General features: G+C 45.5%; 1 protein-coding gene across 7 annotated transcripts in view; it reads right to left on the bottom strand.

The window, feature by feature from the left end:
• KCNIP4 (potassium voltage-gated channel interacting protein 4) overlaps positions 1–24,379 on the bottom strand; it is a 929,844-nt gene that overhangs the window by 24,576 nt on the left and 880,889 nt on the right. For all 7 annotated transcript variants that reach the window (XR_012250673.1, XM_073646875.1, XM_073646862.1 and 4 more), the window contains exon 5: positions 532–639. Coding sequence is in view for 6 of the 7 variants with exons in the window: in XM_073646875.1 (XP_073502976.1) it covers positions 532–639 (108 nt within the window). In the remaining variant the exon portion in view is untranslated. The remainder of the gene's footprint in view (positions 1–531; positions 640–24,379) is intronic.

The raw sequence follows: 24,379 nt of genomic DNA, 5'->3' as shown, positions 1-24,379 counted from the left end.
TTTGGAAAGGTGCCAACAATTTTGTTCGGCCCATTTTTGGGGTTTTGTGTGAAATTATGTCTGATTTACCTTTTTTGTGTTCCAATACACACAAAAGAAATAAACATTTGCTTAACAAAACCTGTGTAATTGCAACAATTTTATGGGAGAAATACTTCATTTTCAGGAACAATTTCAAGTGTGCTAACACTTTTGACCATGAGTGTATAGGTATATATGTACAGTATATATATGTATATATATATACATATATATATATATATATATACATACATACACACACATATACTGTATATATACAGTACATTATATAATATGAACACTGTTGACATCCGCATTCGGATTTAATCTCCCTCTTCAGATTATATCAGATCCTCTTTTTACTATTTTTGCTTCTTTTCTTTTTTACAATTCAAATGTTTTTAATATTTCACCATAAATTCTTGAGTGTAGTGAAATACCGTAGCCAATGGAAGAGAAAATAATTATTGGAATAAGACAATTTTTCCATACATTATGGGAAAGGCTTACCTCTTTAGTGATATATCCATCTTTATTAATATCATATAAATTAAATGCCCAGTTCAGTTTTTCTTGGATTGTCCCTCTCAACAGTGTAGAAAGTCCCATTACAAAGTCCTACAGAGACAGGATTGAAATATGAAAAAGTAAGGAACCAACAACTACTGGCTTTAAAGTGAAGTCGACAAAACCAGATGAAGGAGCAAATGCTGCATATTTGCAAAAAATATCAAATCTTCAATCAGTGATATGACTGTTGTATGTACCATCCTGCACTGATATCGGTTAAGTTTTGGCACCAAGAGTGAAAGGAGTGAAAAGAGCTAGTATTTATTATCACCTTTATGCCCTTTCTATGTCACTTACTACATAGACTTAGAATCATATCAAATGTACCAAAGATAATAAAAGCTTCATGTCCTCTCTTAAAAAGAATCAAGAAGTCTGAGTGATGTGCCACTGTGCCTCACCAATGTTACCTAGATTATTAGTAATATCTCAAAATACAGTGAAAACTCACCCAAAAGACTATCTCTTCAAGAAGACCATCTCTGATCTGATAGTTATTTTGTATAGAAGTTTAATTTTGCAAAAACAAGACCTAAATTATTACTTAGAATCCAATTTATCAATAAGACATGTCTTGTATTGGTGGTCATAAGCAGGTCTGATATCAAGAGCCCATACTATATGTAAACATAAAGGACAGAAGTGGAAATATAATCTGTGCAACTGGTGCAACTGTACAGGGTCAGACCCGTTGAAGCGCACTGCGAAACGGCCGTCGTCTGCTCTGCTGCACCTCTCGCCCTCTCCCTCTCCCCGCTCCCTCATCCACAGAGATGGTTTTATGGAAGATTTGAAATAAAGAAATTTTTTTTCATGAACATTGGTGAGTGCCGCTAACTTTCTTCTTCACTGGACACAACTGTACAGGGGCCCAGAGGAGAGGTGGGGCCCTTGCAACTATATTTTTAGGAAGAATATATTGTAAAACCTTGGCTCTGACCTGTGCACTATAAACCTATGACCCTAGGAAGTTCCGGAACTGTGGTGGACCTTAGTGGTGTTAGTGGGTGGGGCATAATGTTGGGGGGCAGAGTTTTTCACTTGAAGGACTGAGTTGTTGAGTTTTGTTAGAGATCAGCACTGGATGCGGCCGGTATTCATAATAATGTGACTGACGCTTTTTACTGACAAGTTTAAATTTATTTGTGCAGTGATAATTGTGCACATGCTGAGTGTTTATTCTTATCTGATGTATGTGTGTAGTGTATGACACATGTGTGACGTGTGTGCTCTGCTTGTGTGACGTTTGCGCTGTGCTTGTGTGACGTTTGCGCTGTACTTGTGTGATGCATGCGATGTGCTTTTGTAACTCATACTCTGTGGTTATGTGACATATGAGCCGTGCTTGTGCATGCGCTGTGCTTCTATCATTTGGATACTGTGCTTGTGTAATATGTGTGCTGTGCTTGTGCATGCGCTGTGCTTTTAGAATTCAAGCACTGTACTTGTGCAATATATGTACTGTGCTTGTTCGACAAGTACACTTACTGTATGTGACATATGCGCAGTGCTTATGCATGCACTGTGATTTTATAATGCTTTCAAATTACTTTAAAACTTCTTCAAAACCACTTCAGGAAATGCTTCGGGTCACTTAAGGGTGTGTTCACACTACGTATTTTTCCGACGTTTAAAATCGTCCATTTTCAAGCAGAAAACACTTCAGGAAGCTCGCCTCTTCTATGGAATTTTGTAAATCTTTTTTCACTTCTTCTGGTTGTTTCCTGATTTTTTTTGCAGCATTTGTTTGACGCCAGTATTTTTATCATTTTTTTCAACATTTACCTATTGTTTTTTTTAAGTCTATTAAAGGGGTTGTCCAGTCAAAAGTGATAAGTCTGCTGTCACTCTGTGTGACTGCAGACTTATGAATGCCCCCCAGCGCACGTGCTGTGCGCTGCAGGGATTCGCCAGTTTCAGACCCAGTAACAGAGGGTATGTATGAGTTATACATACCCCTGGCCAGGTGGCGCCACCTCGCTCCATAAACTTTTATGGAGAGAGGCCACGCTCTGTCTAGTGACATGACGGCCAGTGGGGCGTCCGACTAGAAGCGCGGCCTCGCTCCATACAAGTGTATGGATAGCAAGGCCATGCCCACTGGCCAGGGGTAAGTATAACGCATACATACCCTCTGTTACCGGGTCTGAAACCATCTCTATGAGCTTTCCACAGATGGTTTCCTCTGGTGAACAGCAATCTTCAAGTCTGACCACAGATTCATAATTGAATTAAGGTCTGGGCTCTGACTAGGCCACTCCAAAACATTTAGGCTATGTGCCCACGATGCAGAAATGCTCAGGATTTTTTCCTGAGTGTTTCTGCATCTCCCTGGCAGAAAAAAACGCATGCGGATTGTACATGCGGACTGTACATGCGTTTTTCCTGCAAGGGACATGCGGATGTGAAGCATTCTTCACTTGCATTTCCGCATGCGGGTTGTCAAGCGCTTTCCAAGCGATTGTAGCATCACTTAGAAAGTGCTTGTCAACTTGGTTACACTATATAAATCCATGCAAACGGCATGGATTTATATAGTGTGACCCGAGAGAATGTCAAAAAATAAAAAAATAAATATATACTTACCCTCCGATGGCCCGCGCTGTCTTGCTTCGCTCGGTCCCGGCTGCCGGCAGCGGTAGACTGAAGGACCTGCCGTCGTCAGCGTCATGTGACCCGTCACATGACTCTGACGTCAGCGCAGGTCCTTCATTCCATCGCGAAGTGCCGGGAAGCAAGGAGGAGCACAGCGCGGGCCGCCAGAAGGTAAGTATATATTTATTTTTTATTTTATTCTTTTTTTTACAGCTTTTTTAATGGTACCTGGGTGTGGAGGAGAGTCTCCTGTCCTCCACACCCGGGTACCATCCGCACATTAGAACGCGCCAATCACGCAAGTACAGATGCAGTCTTGCGGAATTGGCACATTCTAATGCAAGCGGCGAAAACGCAGCGCTTCCGCAAAATTAATGGACATGCTGCGGATTTTTGAGCGCAGCATGAATTGGATTGGAGACCATGGGGGAAGGTTTACCAAGTGTTTACGCTGCGGAAATTCCGCAGCATAAACGCTTGAAAAACGCATCGTGGGCACACAGCCTTACACGTTTCCCCTTGAACCACTCGAGTGTTGCTTTAGCAGTATCCTTTGTGTCATTGTCTTGTTAGAAGGTGAACCTCCATCCCAGTCTCAAATAACTGACAGACTGTAACAGATGTTGCTCAAGAATATCCCTGTATTTCGCACCATCCTTCTTCCCCTCAACTCAGACCATTTTCCCTGTACCTGCTGCCGAAAAACTCTTCCATAAAGGCCACCTTTTTGGAGTGTACATCTTATTGTGGTCGTATGGACAGATACTCCAGTCTCGGCTTGGGAACTCTGCAGCTCCTTCAGGATTACCTTTGGTCTTTGTGCTGCCTCTCTGCTCAATGCCCTCCTTGCCCGGCCTGAGAGTTTTGGTGGGCGGCCCTCTCTTGGCAGGTTTGTTGTGGTATCATGTTCTTTGCAATTGATGATAATGGATTTGATGGAGTTCCGGGGGATCATCAGAGATTGGGATACTTTTTTTTTAAAACCCAACCCTGACTTGTATTTCTCAACAACTTTGTCCCTGACTTGTTTGGAGGTCTCCTTGGTCTTCATGGTGTTGTTTGGTTAGTGGTGCCTCTTGCTTAATGGTGCTTCAACCTCTGTGGCCTTTCAGAAAAGGTGTGTATATATTAACAGACCATGTAACACTTACCGTATTTTTTGGACTATAAGACGCACTCTTTTCCTCCAAAATTTTGGAGGAAACTGGGGGGTTCGTCTTATAGTCCGAATACTAGCCATAGTACACTGCTCAAAAAAATAAAGGGAACATTTAAACAACAGAATATAACTCCAAGTAAATCAAACTTCTGTGAAATCAAACTGTCCACTTAAGAAGCAACACTGATTGACAATCAATGTCACATGCTGTTGTGCAAATGGAATAAACAATAGATGGAAATTATTGGCAATTATCAAGACACCCTCAATAAAGGAGTGGTTCTGCAGGTGGGGACCACAGACCACATCTCAGTACCAATGATTTCTGGCTGATATTTTGGTCACTTTTGAATGTTGGTTGTGCTTTCACACTCGTGGTAGCATGAGATGAACTCTACAACCCACAGAAGTTGCTCAGGTAGTGCAGCTCATCCAGGATGGCACATCAATGCGAGCTGTGGCAAGAAGGTCTGCTGTGTCTGTCAGCGTAGTGTCCAGAGGCTGGAGGCACTACCAGGAGACAGGCCAGTACACCAGGAGACGTGGAGGGGGCCATAGGAGGGCAACAACCCATCAGCAGAACGGCTACCTCCGACTTTGTGCAAGGAGGAACAGGAGGAGCACTGCCAGAGCCCTGAAAAATGACCTCCAGCAGGCCACAAATGTGCATGTGTCTGCACAAACGGTTAGAAATCGACTCCATGAGGGTGGTATGAGGGCCCGACGTCCACAGATGGGGATTGTGCTCACAGCCCAACACCGTGTATTCAATGAGAATATTTCATTCATTCAGGTTTAGGATGTGTTATTTGAGTGTTCCCTTTATTTTTTTCAGCAGTGTATATACTATATACTGGGGGTGGTGGGGGTCTGGGGGTGAGTGGCAACGGGGGATGAGCGGGCCAAAGGAGGCAGCAGCCGCCTGCTGCAGCCTACACTGTGCCCGCTGCTGAAGAAAATGAATATTCAAGCCCATGGGCGTGGAGAGCAGTGAATATTCATTTTCCTTAATATCGTTCACACTGTACCCGCAGCGCGGCTCCTGTTGCCACTCTGCAGTCAGTGTGCCCGCTTTTAAAGCCCATGAATATTCACTACAACCCATGGGAGTGGGTTGTAGAGAATATTCATGGTCTTAAATAGCGGTCACAAAGACCACCGAGCACAGCAGGAGCCTGGCTGCGGTTACAGTGTGGGCGCTATTAAGGAGTGTGAATGGTCACTGCTCACCACGCACACAGTCCCGGCATGGGGAGCAGTGGCTATACCAACACAGCACTTCACTGTGTGAGGGCGCATGGCAGGGATGACATGCGCGGCTCACACAGCAAGTGTCGGCAGCAGAGCGGGACGCAGCATTGGAGGAGAGAGGAGGTGAGTATAACTGTTTATTTTTGTGTGCGCAGTGTGATGGGGATCAGGGGGGCCATGCATTACCAGGATGGGGATCAGGGGGGCCATGCATTACCAGGATGGGGATCAGAGGGGCCATGCATTACCAGGATGGGGATCAGGGGGGCCATGCATACCAGGATGGGGATCAGGGGTGCCATACAGGATGGGGATCAGCGGTGCCAAGCATGCCAGGATGGGGATCAGGGGGTGCCAAGCATACCAGGACGGGGATCAGGGGTGCCATACAGGATGGGGATCAGGGGGTGCCTTGCATACCAGGACGGGGATCAGGGGTGCCTTGCATACCAGGATGGGGATCAGGGGGTGCTATACATACCAGAATGGGGGATCAGGGGGTGCCATGTATACCAGGATGGGGATCAGGGGGTGCCTTGAATACCAGGACGGGGATAAGGGGTGCCTTGCATACCAGGATGAGGGGTGCCAAGCATACCATGATGGGGATCAGGGGTGCCATGTATACCAGGATGGGATCAGGGGGGCCATGCATTACTAGGCTGGGGATCAGGGGGGGCATGTATTACCAGGATTGGGATCAGGGGGGGCTTCGTATTACCAGGATGGGGATCAGGGGGGCCATGCATTACCAGAATGTGGATCAGGGGGGCCATGCGTTACCAGGATGGGGATCAGGGGGGCCATGTATTACCAGGATGAGGATCAGGTGGGCCATGCATTACCAGGATGGGGATCAGGGGTGCCATACATACCAGGATGGGGATCAGGGGTGCCATGCTTATCAGGATGGAGATCAGAGTGTGCCTTGCATACCAGGATGGGGATCAGGGGGTGTCATGCATACCAGGATGGGGATCACATGCATACCAGGATGGGGATCAGGGGTGCCATGCATTCCAGGATGGGGATCAGGGGTGCCAAGCATACCAGGATGGGGATCAGGGGGTGCCAAGCATATCAGGATGGGGATCAGGGGGTGCCATACATACCAGGATGGGGGATAAGGGGGTGCCATGTATACCAGGATGGTGATCAGGGGGTGCCTTGCATATCAGGATGGGGATAAGGGGTGCCTTGCATACCAGGATGGGGATAAGGGGGGCCATGCATATGAGGATGGGGATCAGAGTGTGCCTTGCATACCAGGATAGGGATCAGGGGGTGTTATGCATATCAGGATGGGGATCACATGCATACCAGGATGGGGATCAGGGGTGCCAAGCATACCAGGATGAGGATCAGGGGGTGCCAAGCATATCAGGATGGGAATCAGGGGTGCCTTGCATACAAGGACGGGGATCAGGGGGTGCCATACATACCAGGATGGGGGATAAGGGGGTGCCATGTATACCAGGATGGGGGATAAGGGGTGCCTTGCATACCAGGATGGGGATAAGGGGTGCCTTGCATACCAGGATGAGGGGTGCCTAGCATACCAGGATGGGGATCAGGGGTGCCATGCATACCAGAATGGGGATGAGGGGTGCCATGCATACCAGGATGGGGATGAGGGGTGCCATGCATATGGGGATGGGGGCCACGTATAACAGGACGGAGGGGGCATATATACCAGAATGGGGGATATTTATAGAATTAGGGGACATTACCCCTATAACAGTGTCAGCAGCAGACCCCCTCCCCCTTAACAGGGCATTATGACCACGTTTTTTGCTTAATTTTTTTTTCTATTTTCCTACTCTAAAACCTAGGTGCATCTTATGGTCCGGTGTGTCTATAGTCCGAAAAATACAGTAGATTGCACACAGGTGGAATTCCTTTCACTAAGCATGTGACTTATGAAGGTAATTGTTGCATCAGAAATTTTTAGGGGCTTCATCGGGGGTGAATACATATGCACATGCCAATTTTTAGTTATTTGATCCCATAAATTAAATTTATGCCTAGATTTTTCTCACCACAAACTTAGACTGTTTAGTTCTGACGCATCGCACACAAATCGGATTACAAAAATATTTAAATACTTTTGCATGCCACTGTGTGTGCGCTGTGATTTTCTAATGGGAGTTTAACATGTTTTTGTTGCTTGCCGTCTTTATGGGAGGGCTCATACACATTTTTAACATAGGGACGACATTATCCACGTTAATTTTGCATTCGGTGCATTGGTCTCTCCTGTACACGCTGAGGTCCATCCAGACCCAATTCACATGCATAACACTGCTTATCTACCAGGGAAGAGACGCTCAGCCTTGATGCATTATCTCCTTGTAGACAGATAAACCATGAATAGAATCTAAATCCAAGCCCAAGGCTTTACTTTGCATACAGAGAAAAATATCTCGTAAGAAGAGATTTTCACATCCTTCATTCCTTGAATACATGACTGTCTTCTTCTACTTTTGCTGACTTTCCTTTGTATCTGCCTATGATCTCACCATAATACCCTCTCCTTATTAAAAAAAAGTACTGTACAATGGCCCAAAATGTCCTCCATTAGCTGATAAGTGTATGTTATATATAGACACTTCTTTTAATGTTCTCTTACCAGTGCTATTCACAATGCCTACCATGTCATTCCCCACCGCATTGACCACAGGACAACACCATGAGAAGAGCCAGCCTGTCGGCCTACACATTTTAGCCACATTGCCCCTATAGAACCTGTACCGGACATTGATAACTTCTACTACATTAAGGTTTTGGAGTAGTGTAGTATGGAAATTTGTCGCTCAAACCAGAAAATGTTGTGAACCCTGGTTTTGGAGTGTGGGAGGAAATCAGAGTATCCCCACGCAAAAAAAAACACTTGCAGATGTTGTCCTTGGTGGGATTTGAACCCAGAACCCCAGTACTGCAATGCTAACCACTGAGCCACCTTGCTGTCCATAGGATAACAGATACTATTAGTGATAATCAAAAAGAAAGTAGGCACAACGAGGATAAATATAAACGGGGTGATATACCACCTAGGAAGGAGAGGAAAGACCGTAAGGAAAGATGATATGCCAACCCATATCTGATTAATGTCTAATTTTTATTCAAAAATGGCACAAGAAATGGACAACAATTGATTAAAAACAATTAAAAGAAAGAAGAGAACTGGAGGGGATGGGAAATGATAATCCCATAAATTTCCCTCCCTCAGGTATTTACAAAGGCAGGTAAATCAAGCAAGTATGAATATAAATGTCCTAATTAGCATAAAAAATGCATACAGAAGATAAATAGTGATGATTATAGTACAGTATTTATATGTAATAATCAAAAGTCACTATTGGTCAAAAAGATGTGTCAAACACAAGATAATTAGCGATGAGAAGCCAAATGGCTAGATTCAAAGACAAGTATTAGGAAAAAATACACACATGTATACAGGCATGGGATCATATACACATATGTACACAAACATGAAACAATACATACCGGGATGATAGTAAAGACCTGAGCTGACTCGCCTGAGGACTGCAAACCGCAGACGTAGGAGGCCCCTGTCTTTGAGGTGGGAGATTTTGCTTAGAGGATTAATAATTTCTTCCATTCCTGTCTTTTTGAGAGGACTCTATGTCCTCATTGAGGTTGACTTGGAGGAGAACAAGGAGTATGAGGTGGAATGAGGTTTGAGTTCTGGACGTCGATTGCAATATCTTGTAAAATAGGTGGGTTTTGGTCTGGAGGAATCTCGACTGCAATATCTTGTTAAATAGGTGGGTTTTGGTCTAAAGGATCAATCCTGGGTTGATGCAGAAGATTTGCATGTGGATTGCCTAGTGAGGAAGTCCTATTAGCGACGTCAGTGGGTGGGCATCTCAGTAGGGGGTTGCCCCTCTTAGAAGAGGAGGTACTGTCATGCGTATGGGTTTGAACACTTGAGCCTATGCTTTGTAGTTGGCTTTGCTGTCCACTGAGCCACAGCAGATACACCTTTTCTCTGCGTGTTTAGTTTCTGTTATCCTTGCTTCAGTTTTATTACGGTAACAGGTGTTTTCATTTACTCGTTTGTCAGCCCTATCACCTTTCTGGTGCGGCTTTATATACTTTCCCTTGCGGTTTTTTCCTGCTGGTGATAGTCTCATTTAAATGTACAGACTAGTCAGGGTTTATTTCTCTGCTGTTTATGTTCTTTACACTGCAGCTTTCTTCTGTTTCTTTTTAGGAAGTAGGCAGAACATACTTAATCCTTTATTCATGTTTTGTGGTTTGTTTTATTCACTCCGGGATCTCTTTCTATTTCAGCACGCTTTCCCTTCTGTAGGTAATTTGCATTCTGCTCTGTCCTCTGGTTCTTTAGAGCAAAGTTAAGTGCTTAACGTCCTTTCAGGCAGCATAGATCCAAGTTGCCATCATCTAGGCTGTGGTTAGCTCTATTTCTGCTCACGCGGGAACCACTAGGGACTGCGGGGCCAGGATCTCTAGTTTGTGCAGGAAACAGCAGGGTCAGTTGCAGTTTTTACCTACTTTCCCGAGTGAGTTGCTACACAATCATAACAAAGACTTTGTACCTTGTACCTTATCCCTTGTATATAACCTTTACCAAGTTACCATTCAGTAAAGAGTTTGTTTTGGAACGGAATTTTCCCTTATTGAACTGTAAAACACATAGGCCTGGCCAGCCCACAACACCAGTTACATGCAGCCTGCATGGGCGTAAGGCCTTCACAGAACAAGTTCACACACCCAGCCAGGACCCACACTTTCATGTAGCACGCACGTAAGAGGAGACGCGTGCCTCTCCGAAGCCTACCGCGCTGAGTTACACACACAGTAGTGGGGGTTGACTTCAGGCAGTGCTTGCTAGGGCAAGGAAGTGCTGTCAATCAAAAGTGTGGGAAGTCCATGGAAGTCCCCACAAATGCTAATTAAGTGGGTGTGACGTGTCCTGAGCCCTTGGCCTCGTCAGGTGTACTGCAGAACAGTGTCATTTGTATTTGAATTAAAAGTAATTTTCTCATGTACTGAATGTGGTATGATTTTTATAAGAACTACCACTATATCACTGGACAGCTAGTTTATTATGCATTTCGGGAGTGACAGACCTCCTGTAAAGGTTTAATATCTTAAAATAACATTATTATACATCCTCTTCGTTCTGTTTCATAAGGGATCCACCATCAGGATATCTTTCACCATCATTTATTATATTCCTCCTTCCTCACAGATAACTATTGGGGTCAAATATTATCCTTTATCTGTTGAGTGTCAAAAGTTTGGGTTGGAGATTCCTACATCTCCTTCATTTACAAACTGAAGATGAAACTGAACAACGATGCACTGTTCTATCAGAGCCGCGTCCTCAATATCCACCACTATGACTCATCCTTTAACTATACGTGAAATGTAGAGTATTTACATTTCTTCTACTTGAGGTTAGATTTTCCATTTCCAGATGGAGCCAAATCATATGTCCGTCACTGCTGGGGGCGATTAGGCCTGCTGGGAGTCAGCTAAGAATTTCCCCCCTCTGGACTGAATGTTGGAAATTCTTTTCCTGAAAACTTTGTAAAAATGTACTTTTTATAACTCCAGGGAAGCCTAGAGTATATAGTGTACAATCATTTACATCAGAAGACATCCTTAATTAACTCACATGAAAAATAATATATTTAATGTTTCCAAATCCTCAGATCATCTGACACACTGTTCAGGAGATATTGTTTGACCATGAACATGGGGTGGTATCGTATACAGTTGAAACCAGAAGTTTACATACACTATATTAAAAGACACATATGCATGTTTTTCTCAATATCCGACATGAAATCAGAATGAACTTTTCCCGTTTTAGGTCAATTAGGATTACCATAATTTTTAATATTTGCCAAATGCCAGAATAATGAGAGAGAGAATGTTTTAAGGCATTTTTATTACTTACTGCAAAGTCAAAAGTTCCCATACATTTCATTAGTATTTGGTACCATTGCCCTTAAACTGAATGACTTGGGTCAAACGTTTGGGATATCCTTCCACAAGCTTCTCACAGTAGTTGGTCTGAATTTGGGCCCATTCCTCCTGACAAAACTGGTGTAACTGATCCAGGTTTGTAGGTCGCCTTGCTCTCACCTGCCTTTTCAGCTTTGACCATAAATTTTCAATAGGATTGAGATCAGGGCTTTGTGATGGCCACTCCAAAACATTGACTTTGTTATCCGTAAGCCACTTTGTTAACATTTTGGCAGAATGCTTCGGGTCATTGTCCATTTGGAAGACCCATTTCCACCCAAGCTTTAACTTCCTGGTTGATGTCTTGAGATGTTGCTTCAGTATTGCCACATAATCTTCTTTTCTCATGATGCCATCTATTTTGTGAAGTGCACCAGTCTCTCCTGCAGCAAAACAACCCCACAACATGATGCTGCCATCTCCGTGTTTCACAGTTGGGATGGTATTATTAAGCTTCTCCCTTTTTCCTTCAAGCGTAACGATGGTCATTATGCCCAAAAAGTTCAATTTTAGTTTCATCAGCCACAGGAAATGTCTCCAAAAATTAAGGTCTTTGTTCCTGTGTGCATTTGCAAACATTAATTTGGCTTTTTATGTTTCTTTTGGAGTAATGGCTTCATCCTGGCAGAGTGGCCTTTCAGCCAATGTTGATACAGTACTCGTTTCACTGTGGATATTGACACAATCTTACCAGCTTCCGCTATCATCTTCACAAGGTCTTTTGCTTTTGTCCTTGGGTTGATATGCACATTTCAGACCAAAGCACGTTCATCTCTGGGACACAGAACCCGTCTCCTTCCTGAGCGGTATGATGGCTGGACATTCCCATCTTGTTTGTACTTGCGTATAATTGTTTGTACAGATGAACGAGGCACCTTCAGGTATCTAGAAATTGTACCCAAGGATGAACCAGACTTGTGCAAGTCCACAATTCTCTTCCTGATATCTTGGCTGATTTCCTTAGACTTTCCTATGATGCTACACAAAGAAGCAGTGTGTTTCAGGTGTGCATTAAAATACATCCACAGGTGTGTCTCTAATTAACTCAGATGTTGCCAAAAAAACTATCAGAAGCTTCCAAACACATATCAGAAGCTTCCAAACACATGACATCATCATATGGGCAGTCCAGAATTCTTTAAAGGCATAGTAATCTTAGTGTATGTAAACTTTTGACTTTGCAGTAAGTAATAAACATGTCTTCAAACATTTTCTCTCTCTCATTATTCTGTAATTTAGCAAATATTAAAAATGATGGTAATCCTAATTGACCTAAAAAGGGAAAGGTCTATTCTGATTTCATGTCAGATATTGAGAAAAACATGCATATGTCTTTTTTATATAGTGTATGTAAACTTCTGCTTTCAACTGTACCTGGACAAGCCAAGCACCGAATCCTACAATATGTACTTTGATCTCTTCCTAGAAAGACCCGACTGCCAACACCATTATCCCATATCTCCAATCCTCTGCAGGACCAAATTACTGGAAAAGATGAGGCATGTTATAAAATATGAGCACAAACACAAATAAAATACAAAATCTTACCAGGGATCTTAGACCCTTAGACCCTCATGCACAGTGTCTTAGCCATTTGTCAAGTAACCTCTTAATTTTGTTGCTGTCATTGTTTCCTGTAAAATTGAGTCAATTGGGTTTTATAACCCTACTAACTCACATTACTCTTTCCACTTTAGAGGCCTACTCACTGCTTGACTAAAAGGGGTTTTCAACTTTCATCCATTTGTAAAAAATCATGCTTGCTGTGATAGAAATAAAAAAATCATCCAGTACTCACCATCCCCAAGTCCAGCGCTGTGTCTCTGCCGCAGCCCTGTTTATTGTGTATAAGCTATAGCTGTGAAATTAAGTCAACAGCTCTGCAGCCAATCACTGAGCTCAGCAGCTCTGCCAATGTTCATAGCACTCACCGCTGTAGTCGGTGATAGTCTGCAGCGCTGCCGACATAACACTACAGCCTATACACAAACACTGGAGCAGCGGCAGAGACACAGCGACTCGGGGATGGTGAGTACCAGCTGATTTTGTTATTTTTATCTTGGCAAACATGTTTTTTCTTTAATAAAAAATATGAAAAAAAGGATACCCCTGGAATGCAGAGGACTTTATTAATTAGCAAACCTCATCTATCTCGTCTATAGATAATCAAATAGTTTTTCATTCCTATCTTTTGGTAAAATATTGAAGATATTATTACTATCTCTCCATCGATCGGTGAAATTAAAGGGACTTACAAGTGCTTGGTGCAGAGGCATATATAAAAATCATCATGAGGCCCAACAGCAAAAGATTAAATTGCCCCCATTTCCCCCCCAAATAATATGTATATATATATATATAATATTATATACAATATTATATTAATTATTATTAATTAATTATTATTAATTATTATATTAATAGAAATATTATATATATACTGTATGTATATATATATACAGTACAGACCAAAAGTTTGGACACACCTCATTTAAAGATTTTTCTGTATTTTCATGACTATGAAAATTGTACATTCACACTGAAGGCATCAAAACTATGAATTAACACATGTGGAATTATATACTTAACAAAAAAGTGTGAAACAACTGAAAATATGTCTTATATTCTAGGTTCTTCAAAGTAGCCACCTTTTGCTTTGATGACTGCTTTGCACACTCTTGGCATTCTCTTGATGAGCTTCAAGAAGTAGTCCCCGGAAATGGTCTTACAACAATCTTGAAGGAGTTCCCAGAGATGCTTAGCACTTGTTGGCCCTTTTGCCTTCACTCTGCGGTCCAGCTCACCCCAAACCATCTCGATTGGGTTCAGGTCTGGTGACTGTGGAGGCCAGGTCATCTGGCGTAGAACCTAATCACTCTCCTTCTTGGTCAAATAGCCATTACACAGCCTGGAGGTGTGTTTTGGGTCATTCCTGTTGAAAAATAAATGATGGTCCTACTAAACGCAAACTGGATTGAATAGCATGCCGCTGCAAGATGCTGTGGTAGCCATGCTGGTTCAGTATGCCTTCAATTTTGAATAAATCCCCAACAGTGTCACCAGCAAAGCACCCCCACACCATCACACCTCTTCCTCCATGCTTCACGGTGGGAACCAGGCATGTAGAGTCCATCCGTTCACCTTTTCTGCGTCGCACAAAGACACGGTGGCTGGAACCAAAGATCTCAAATTTGGACTCATCAGACCAAAGCACAGATTTCCACTGGTCTAATGTCCATTCCTTGTGTTCTTTAGCCCAAATAAGTCTCTTCTGCTTGTAGCCTGTCCTTAGCAGTGGTTTCCTAGCAGCTATTTTACCATGAAGGCCTGCTGCACAAAGTCTCCTCTTAACAGTTGTTGAAGAGATGTGTCTGCTGCTAGAACTCTGTGTGGCATTGACCTGGTCTCTAACCTGAGCTGCTGTTAACCTGCGATTTCTGAGGCTGGTGACTGAGATAAACTTATCCTCAGAAGGAGAGGTGACTCTTGGTCTTCCTTTCCTGGGACGGTCCTCATGTGAGCCAGTTTCTTTGTAGCGCTTGATGGTTTTTGCAACTGCACTTGGGGACACTTTCAAAGTTTTCCCAATTTTTTGCACTGACTGACCTTCATTTCTTAAAGTAATGATGGCCACTCATTTTTATTTACTTAGCTGCTTTTTTCTTGCCATAATACAAATTCTAACAGTCTATTCAGTAGGACTATCAGCTGTGTATCCACCAGACTTCTGCACAACACAACTGATGGTCCCAACCCCATTTATAAGGCAAGAAATCCCACATATTAAACCTGACAGGGCACACCTGTGAAGTGAAAACCATTTCCGGTGACTACCTCTTGAAGCTCATCAAGAGAATGCCAAGAGTGTGCAAAGCAGTTGTAGCACCCCGAGAACTCGGCTGCTACAGGAGTATTGCACCTCGAACCAGAGGTGTGGTATTCCACTCCCGGGTAAGGATGGAGTGTGGAGCGGGGCTCAGTAGGCTGCATGCACCACACTCACTCCATTTCCGGGGGACAGATCAACGGTACTCCCACCAGATAGATGTGCAGGTACGACAGCGTCTGTCCCTGGCTGGAGTGGGGAGGGGGGAGGAATATCCCAGTGGTGTAGGAGTAGACAGGGGAGGGACTCTGGGCATAGGTAGGAGCCCATTGGGTGCTGGTCACCTGGGCTCGGGTGTCAGAAGGGAGTATAAAAGGTGGGCACCATCTTAGGACAGGGTCTGTGCAGTCCGGTTCAGTTCAGAGAGGAGCTCAGCCAGAGAGGGCTGACAGGGAGCTGTGGCTCAGTCCGGGCACAGCTCCAGAGGCAAGCCTGAAGTGGAGGCCTGAGACAGCAGAAAGAGAAAGGAGGCAAGAAACACCAGGAAAGGCCCAGAGACGCAAGAGAGGAGGGAACCCTAAGATCCCACGGAATAACGGGTGAAGGGTTGGCAGAACAGGGTACCGGATCCCAAACTGGTGGAGGCCAATTATCCTTAGCCAGGAACCGGAGGTCGTGGTCAAGTCTTGGCGCGACCCCTCACCATATCCACCAGGAAGGCACACCGTATAGGGTCAGGGAAACCGGGAAAGGTTTCACCACCAGAAGGCCCGAGGGAGCTGGACAAAGGTGGGTCCCTGGTGGGGACGGCCAGAGAAAGGAAAGAGAGGGAAGCCCTGAACCACACTCCGGAATTGCCTGGGAGTTGACCGAGTCCCTCCCCTGGTGAACGCAGCACGGCTCGGGTGGTCACTCTTGGCCGAAGTGATCTGAACACCAACAGTGAGTAAAGCTTTGGAAACTGCATTTCAAGCCTCTGTGTTTCATCGCCGCACCTGCATCATCAGTACTGGGACACCCACACCATCACTCCCATCATCATCTCCACAATAGCTGCCCTGAGGCAATACTTCTCCCGTGGGGAGTCATCCCATTCTCAGCTGCGCAAATAACATCAGCCTCAGCGGTCTGCAGTGCAGCGGCGGTCCCCACTGACCGCAATCCACGGGTGGCGTAGTCGAACTCTATAACATCTTACTTTATTCTAAGTTCTGCCACTTGGTTTGACACCCTGGGCACGGACCGGGTCACCGCCACGAGGACTACTACCCCTATCAGATCCGGCTCCGGGTATTCCCCGCATGCGCAACGCTGCACAACATGGCCCAGGGGGCGCGTCAACTTTGGCGTAGTCGGCAGGATTTCGTGCCCGCAACCACCGGGTACTGCGTGCCTGAAAAAGACTGTTAAACTTACCTGTGGTGAAGATTCCCGCCATCCGACGCCATCTTCTGCCTTCTTCCCGCCATCCGTGGAGTTTTCCCGCCATCCGACGCCATCTTCTGCCTTCTTCCCGCCATCCGTGGAGTTTTCCCGCCATTGGACGCCATCTTGAGGACGCCGCGCGGGAAGAAGAGGGGCGTGGACTCCGAAAGCGCGCGAGAACTGAAGCTCCGCCTCACGTCCGGACGTTGCGTAAGGTCCTGGAAGGAGCCCAGCAGACGCCGACGTCACAGGAGCGCGACGGAAGGTCCTCAACCCTGACGATCCACTGTGGAGCCGCGGCCTACGGAAGAGGATCATCGCAAGGTAGGCCACGGTCCAATAGGGGGGAGGAGGATGTCGGATACAGAGGAGAGCTTCACTGCCACAGCCACCTTCAGCGCCCTCTTCCCCAAAAGTGCCATTCCTAGACCCAAATAGGATGCCTCCGGCCTGGACGCAAGGCCGAGTACCCCCGGGCGCCGCGGTTCCCACCGCGCCCTCTGCCTCCACAGTGCCACCCCTGGGCGCAGATCTCTTCGCGCAGCATACTAGCCCGGACGGGCTGCCCTTCGTGTGGCCACCGGAGTACGTCAACCCCCGGCTCCGGAGGGAACGGCCCCTGTGTGAGCCCCTGATCCCGGCTCCGGCGCCCGCCAAAATTGTTCCGCTCCCGTTAGAGGACGCCCAATTTGAATGGGATCCGACCGGTGAGAACCTCATGGGGTTCACCCAGGAGACCCGGGCGGACGCAGCCCGGCGTGAGGAGTGCTGCCGTCAACAGCTGGAGGTCTTTGGAAGAGAACTGCGAGAGAGGCGGATCCGCGAGGAACAGCTGCAGGCCCGAAGCGCGGAACAGAAGCGCAGGGCCCGACAAGACCCCCGAACAGCCCACGGTCCCCGCACCGACGGGACCGTAATAAAGTTCCAGCTAGAGCATGGCTGGGGTTTTATCCGAGACCATCGAACTCCCGGCGACGTCTTTGTTACCCGCAGGGATGTCGAGAGCCACCTACCTGAAGGACACCGTGGACGTGATCTCTACCCGGGTGACGTGGTCACCTTCGCCCGGCATGAGTGTGCCAAAGGACCGTACGCCCTTCACGTACACCGGCTAACTGAGGAGGAGTTGCAGTATGAGGAAAGCCAAGAGGACCCGGACGGGTCTGAAGACTACCCTCAGGAGGGAGCACGGAGAGGACATAGCTACTGAAGGGAAGTAGCGTGAACAAAGAATTGTATATAGTTACCCGTCGGGGTACAGGAACTCTTACTGGTTGAAGTGTGGTCCCCGTTGGGACTAGTATGGAACTGTTAAAGAACTGTTACCTGTGTGCCCCTAATCCCTAACCAGGCTGAGGACTGTGAGCAGCCATTCCCCTATTTCCACTGGCCGAGGACTGAGAGCGGCCATCCTGTAAATAGTTGCGCTTCCTTAAGCGCCCCTTACTGGTTTTATAAGAACTGTTTTTCTACCGTGGAATTAGTGACTGTTGCACTTTACCTGGACACAAGTTGCACCGTGGCCAGAGATCCAGAATATGTTTTGAAAATGTTTATTTGACAATGTCTTATATGTGAGTGCACTTTAAAATTTTTGTATGTTTACTATTGTTTTATTCTTTTCCAGCCCGAGGACGTGCTGTGATTTACCAGGGGGGAATGTAGCACCCCGAGAACTCGGCTGCTACAGGAGTATTGCACCTCGAACCAGAGGTGTGGTATTCCACTCCCGGGTAAGGATGGAGTGTGGAGCGGGGCTCAGTAGGCTGCATGCACCACACTCACCCCATTTCCGGGGGACAGATCAACGGTACTCCCACCAGATAGATGTGCAGGTACGACAGCGTCTGTCCCTGGCTGGAGTGGGGAGGGGGGAGGAATATCCCAGTGGTGTAGGAGTAGACAGGGGAGGGACTCTGGGCATAGGTAGGAGCCCATTGGGTGCTGGTCACCTGGGCTCGGGTGTCAGAAGGGAGTATAAAAGGTGGGCACCATCTTAGGACAGGGTCTGTGCAGTCTGGTTCAGTTCAGAGAGGAGCTCAGCCAGAGAGGGCTGACAGGGAGCTGTGGCTCAGTCCGGGCACAGCTCCAGAGGCAAGCCTGAAGTGGAGGCCTGAGACAGCAGAAAGAGAAAGGAGGCAAGAAACACCAGGAAAGGCCCAGAGACGCAAGAGAGGAGAGAACCCTAAGATCCCACGGAATAACGGGTGAAGGGTTAGCAGAACAGGGTACCGGATCCCAAACTGGTGGAGGCCAATTATCCTTAGCCAGGAACCGGAGGTCGTGGTCAAGTCTTGGCGCGACCCCTCACCATATCCACCAGGAAGGCACACCGTATAGGGTCAGGGAAATCGGGAAAGGTTTCGCCACCAGAAGGCCCGAGGGAGCTGGACAAAGGTGGGTCCCTGGTGGGGACGGCCAGAGAAAGGAAAGAGAGGGAAGCCCTGAACCACACTCCGGAATTGCCTGGGAGTTGACCGAGTCCCTCCCCTGGTGAACGCAGCACGGCTCGGGTGGTCACTCTTGGCCGAAGTGATCTGAACACCAACAGTGAGTAAAGCTTTGGAAACTGCATTTCAAGCCTCTGTGTTTCATCGCCGCACCTGCACCATCAGTACTGGGACACCCACACCATCACTCCCATCATCATCTCCACAATAGCTGCCCTGAGGCGATACTCCTCCCGTGGGGAGTCATCCCACTCTCAGCTGCACAAATTACATCAGCCTCAGCGGTCTGCAGTGCAGCGGCGGTCCCCACTGACCGCAATCCACGGGTGGCGTAGTCGAACTCTATAACATCTTATTCTAAGTTCTGCCACTTGGTTTGACACCCTGGGCACGGACCGGGTCACCGCCACGAGGACTACTACCCCTATCAGATCCGGCTCCGGGTATTCCCCGCATGCGCAACGCTGCCCTACATGGCCCAGGGGGCGCGTCACAGTCATCAAAGCAAAAGGTGGCTACTTTGAAGAACCTAGAATATAAGACATATTTTCAGTTGTTTCACACTTTTTTGTTAAGTATATAATTCCACATGTGTTAATTCATAGTTTTGATGCCTTCAGTGTAAATGTACAATTTTCATAATCATGAAAATACAGAAAAATCTTTAAATGAGGTGTGTCCAAACTTTTGGTCTGTACTGTATATATATATATTCGATGGAGTAAGTGAGGTCATGGAGCATTTGTGCGATCACGGCATACCTCCCAACTTTTAAAGACAGGGAGAGGGACACGTATTGCAGCACGCACATAGAAATTGTGCCCCCACTGAAGCTGCTATGATAAGCCTTTCATGGCCCCTATATAATATGAAACCCCCCAAAAGTCCCCACAGTTCATTCTCACACACAACTTGCCCCAACAGTACCCTTCGCTTGCATAGTATGATACCCCTACAGTGAATTCCTCCACACAATTTACCTTGAGAGTACTCAGAATATGATGCCCCCACAATGCCCCCAACATAGTATGATGCTGCCATATTGACCCTCCCATAGTATGATGCCCCTCACAGTCTGATGCCCACACTGTGACTCCCCCACAGTTTGATGACCACACAGCTTCCTCACCCATTATATGAGGCAACACAGTACTGACTGACCAAATGAGAAAAAAAACCCTTTCACTCTTCCCAATCGCTGATCAGCTTCTTCAGCCCGTACTGTGAGTGGACTGAGGCGCTGCGCTGACACTCAGATGGTAGCTGATGGCTCTCATTTTCTCCATTGTATTCAACTGTGTCTGCGTCTGTATCTACATGACTGTATAAACTAAGTACAATTGTTTGGTGTACGAGCATAACCAAAAGTTGGGGGGCCCAATAGCAAAAGTCTAAAATGCCTCCACCTCCCCCAAAAGAACATTTATATATTTTGCAGAGTATGTGAGGTATTACGGGCTCCAAGCTCACCAATTCATGAGTCCCATAGGAACCACATGGTCTACCTCTATTGGTGGTATGCGGCTGACTTGGTGCACATTTGGTATTCCGAGCAGCTTTGAACACTTTCCCACCTACTTGATTTCCATTTATCTCCACTCTTTTCTTGTTCCTGTAAAGTCAAAGTTGTCAATCAAAGAAGAGAAGCGCAGAGATAGATGCAGAACAAGTAGGTGGGAAGGAGCACTGAACTATTTGGCCATGCCAATGGAGCATTCAGCGATTGTGCTTCGTTTGGGAAGTCATTTTGTGCTGACAGTCAGAGTCAAGTCTTCTCCAACTTTGCTCTAAATTGAAATAAATGGAGTATGCAGGCTGCACTGATTTCTGCAATTCTAGATTAAAAGCTTATAATTATGCTTGGATTTCTTCCTTGTGTTAAATTTCTTTCCACGATCAAACATTTTTAGGCTACGCTCCAGTGTAATTAAGGAGCACAAGCTTAATTGCATTGCAAGCCTTATTGGTTCCAAAGGGTAAGAAACAGTTAACTGAAGCAATATTGGGTCTGTGCGTTTTCAAGTGTGACTTTAAATTTCATGGTTTCCTAGAACAGCAGACACCAAAACAGGGAAGCAGACTCCAGGGAGAGAAGTTTCTCCAGAACCAAGGTGAGGTATAAACACAAGGCTATTAGATATGGGATTTTTATTGAAATTTCTTCCTTGACTGGAGTTTTAGCTGAAATGTTCAGCAACATGTGTGCAGTGAATAAATAAATCATCTGAACAGATGGAGCCGGGGACGACTCTACGGGGAGCGGAGCTGCGTGCACAACACTTACATCTGCGAGGATAATGCACTGTTTATACACAGGCCAGGCAGACTCCATTCATTTATATCTTCCAGCAAGAAGACACTACTATAAATGAACGGATAGTTTGCGTCCATCCAACCCCCTAGTCCGAGACCAATTCTGAGACTTAGGGCTTATGTACATGTCCGATCTTTTCCTTGGACAGAGTCGATCCGAGGAAAAAATTACACCATGCACAAGTTGCCTCCAATTATTGGATCACACTTGGCCTTCATGTCTATGGGTCCGAGGAAAACATCAGACCCATTTTCACGGATTGACAGAATGGAGAAGATGGAGAAATGTTTTTTAAGAGAAAAAAATTACGTCAGCTCACCCTTCTTGGAGTTTGATTCGATTGCACGGACTCCCATGGTGCAGCAGAGAAATTAACAAGAAAAAGCAAGGTCCAGCATCCAGAATATGTCCTAGATGCTGGACCTTGCTTCTTTTTCTTTACATTTTTTTTTCTCCACATCCGTGAAAATAGAATCACACTCTGATCAAACTCTGATCATAGTCTGATTAACATAATTGGAACGATTTTTTTTGGATGAGAGAAAAACAGTCGTGTGACTCTAGCCTTATAGAAAAAAATCAGATACAAGGATTCCATCAATCTGAAAGGAGGGTCTCCTGCAATAACTAGTGGTCTCAAACTCACTCACACTAGTAGTTTAAATAGTAAGAGAAACATTTATTAATTATTCAATATTCCAAAAAGTCAATTTCACCCAAAAGAAAAAGATATCTATGAAAAATCTATTCAGTTGCTTTTTTTTCATTATAACTGTTCTTGGGAAAGCTGTGGCGCCCAGTATGGGCTCAATTATATACTCCAGTCAGTCAGTGTTTCTGACAGGTAGCTTCCACTATAATGGATTTCCACCTGATTACGCCGCCTCCCCCAAAAAACGCAGATACAACTCAGAAACTGAATAGAATTTAAAGCAAAATGTCAGAAAAAGCCGACACAGGGACTTCCCATCACTCACTGTAGTAATGGGGGACACATCTCTTTTATATTAGTAAAAAGTCCTTATTCATTGTGGCCATAATATGACAGATAAATGGTTTAAAAATGAGCTCAAGCCAGTGCTAAAATAAAAAAATATATACATTTCTACTAGTACTCCCCAGTGTACCCCGCTGGTCTCCTGGATACATCTTCTGGTGGGAGGCATCAAGTGACCACTGCAGCCACTGATTGACTGCAGTAGTTTTCTGACATCCAGGAAGCCAGTAGCCTTGTGGGTGACACTGGCAGCTGTACTGAGAACTTGCGAGGGTCTGGAAGGTTAGTATGTGGTTTTTTTTATTTTTTATTTTAGCACTACCATGAACTTCTTTATTTAGAAATAAAGAAGCGATGTGTCCCCCATTACTACAGTGAGTGATGGGAAGTCCCTGTGTCGGCTTTTTCGGACATTTTGCTTTAAATTCTATTCAGTTTCTGAGTTATATCTGGCTTTTTGGGGGGAGGCGCGGTAATTGGGTGGAATTCCATTATAGTAGAAGCTACCTGTCAGAAACACTGACTGACTGGAGAATATAATTGAAACAATTTTCAGTAGTGGACAACCCCATTAAGTGGTGGTAGATTACCAGCATGGTAAAGAGGCTGTGCAGTGCCTTTATCATCTACTTCATGTGTTCAAAGACGCGGTCAGGCTGCAATTCATGCTGCCGGTGGTTTGGCAGCATGAATTGTCTGACAGGTTCCCATTAAACATTACATCTAGCGTTTAGCACTAATACAGACATTAAAGAGGTAATAAGGAGCAGGAGCGGACACAGAAGAGGGCCCTGTGCAAGAACAATATCTGGGCCCTTTGCAGTCCAAGAGCTCCTCATAATGCACAATTGCACCTGCTTTGGAGCTGAATATGGCCCCTTTACTTCTTTGGCCCCTGGGGATGCACATGCTGCACCAATGGCATGTCTGCCCCTAATTAGGAGGCTGGTAAAGCGCTCACTATACCTGCTAGTGGTAAATTCTGATGACCGGTTCTCTTTAAGTTCAATCAAATCTCTAAATTGGTGAATCAACTGCAACAAATAATTTGTGAATTTGATAAAATGTGCTGGTCTCTGGGTACAGAGACTTGTGAAAACTCTTACTGTAGGAGGAATGGATACAATGTGTCAGTGCTGTAAACACTTCCCATGTGTGAATCCCCGGTAATGGATAGCTTTCAGGGCTCCTGCTGGAAACACAACTATTCAGTACAGATGGGAAAACAGCAGCTGGTTATATAATCTATAGAATCTGTGCGGAAGCTTCATCCTTAGATATTTGTCACAAGTAGGAAAACTTCGCACATAAAACTGTCAAATATGTCCATGTTATTTGCTGATTTGTGATGTTTATTATTTAAAAATAAGCGCATTAAAAAAAACTTTTTTTTTCATTATCAAGTGTTTTTCATTATTATTTTTTTAGTAATTTTATAAGATGGAAAAATCTCTTTGGGCATGTGCACACGATCAGGAGCCGCTGTGGGATTCACGCTGCGTGTTAGGCAGTGTCAAACCCGCCAGATGTTACAGCATAGGGGATGGGATTTCTAGAAATCCCATGCACACTATGCGTATCTGGGCACCTGTGGATCACCTGCGTCTTAGACCTAACCTCTATGAGGAATGTCCGCATGTGAAAAAAAAATGGCGTCGCTCATTTGCATATTGAGCGGAAGCCCCCGGCAGCCATTCCGCAGCCTCTGGGCTGCAAGCTGGCACGCATCGTGGGCAGACACCCTAATTCT

This window comes from Phyllobates terribilis, unplaced genomic scaffold (genome assembly GCF_046119375.1).
Source record: "Phyllobates terribilis strain yellow unplaced genomic scaffold, ASM4611937v1 Scaffold_1__5_contigs__length_1240528914, whole genome shotgun sequence".
Classification (NCBI taxonomy): domain Eukaryota; kingdom Metazoa; phylum Chordata; class Amphibia; order Anura; family Dendrobatidae; genus Phyllobates; species Phyllobates terribilis.
Note: the sequence above shows the minus strand (reverse complement) of the source record. Positions and strands in the feature narration are given on the sequence as shown.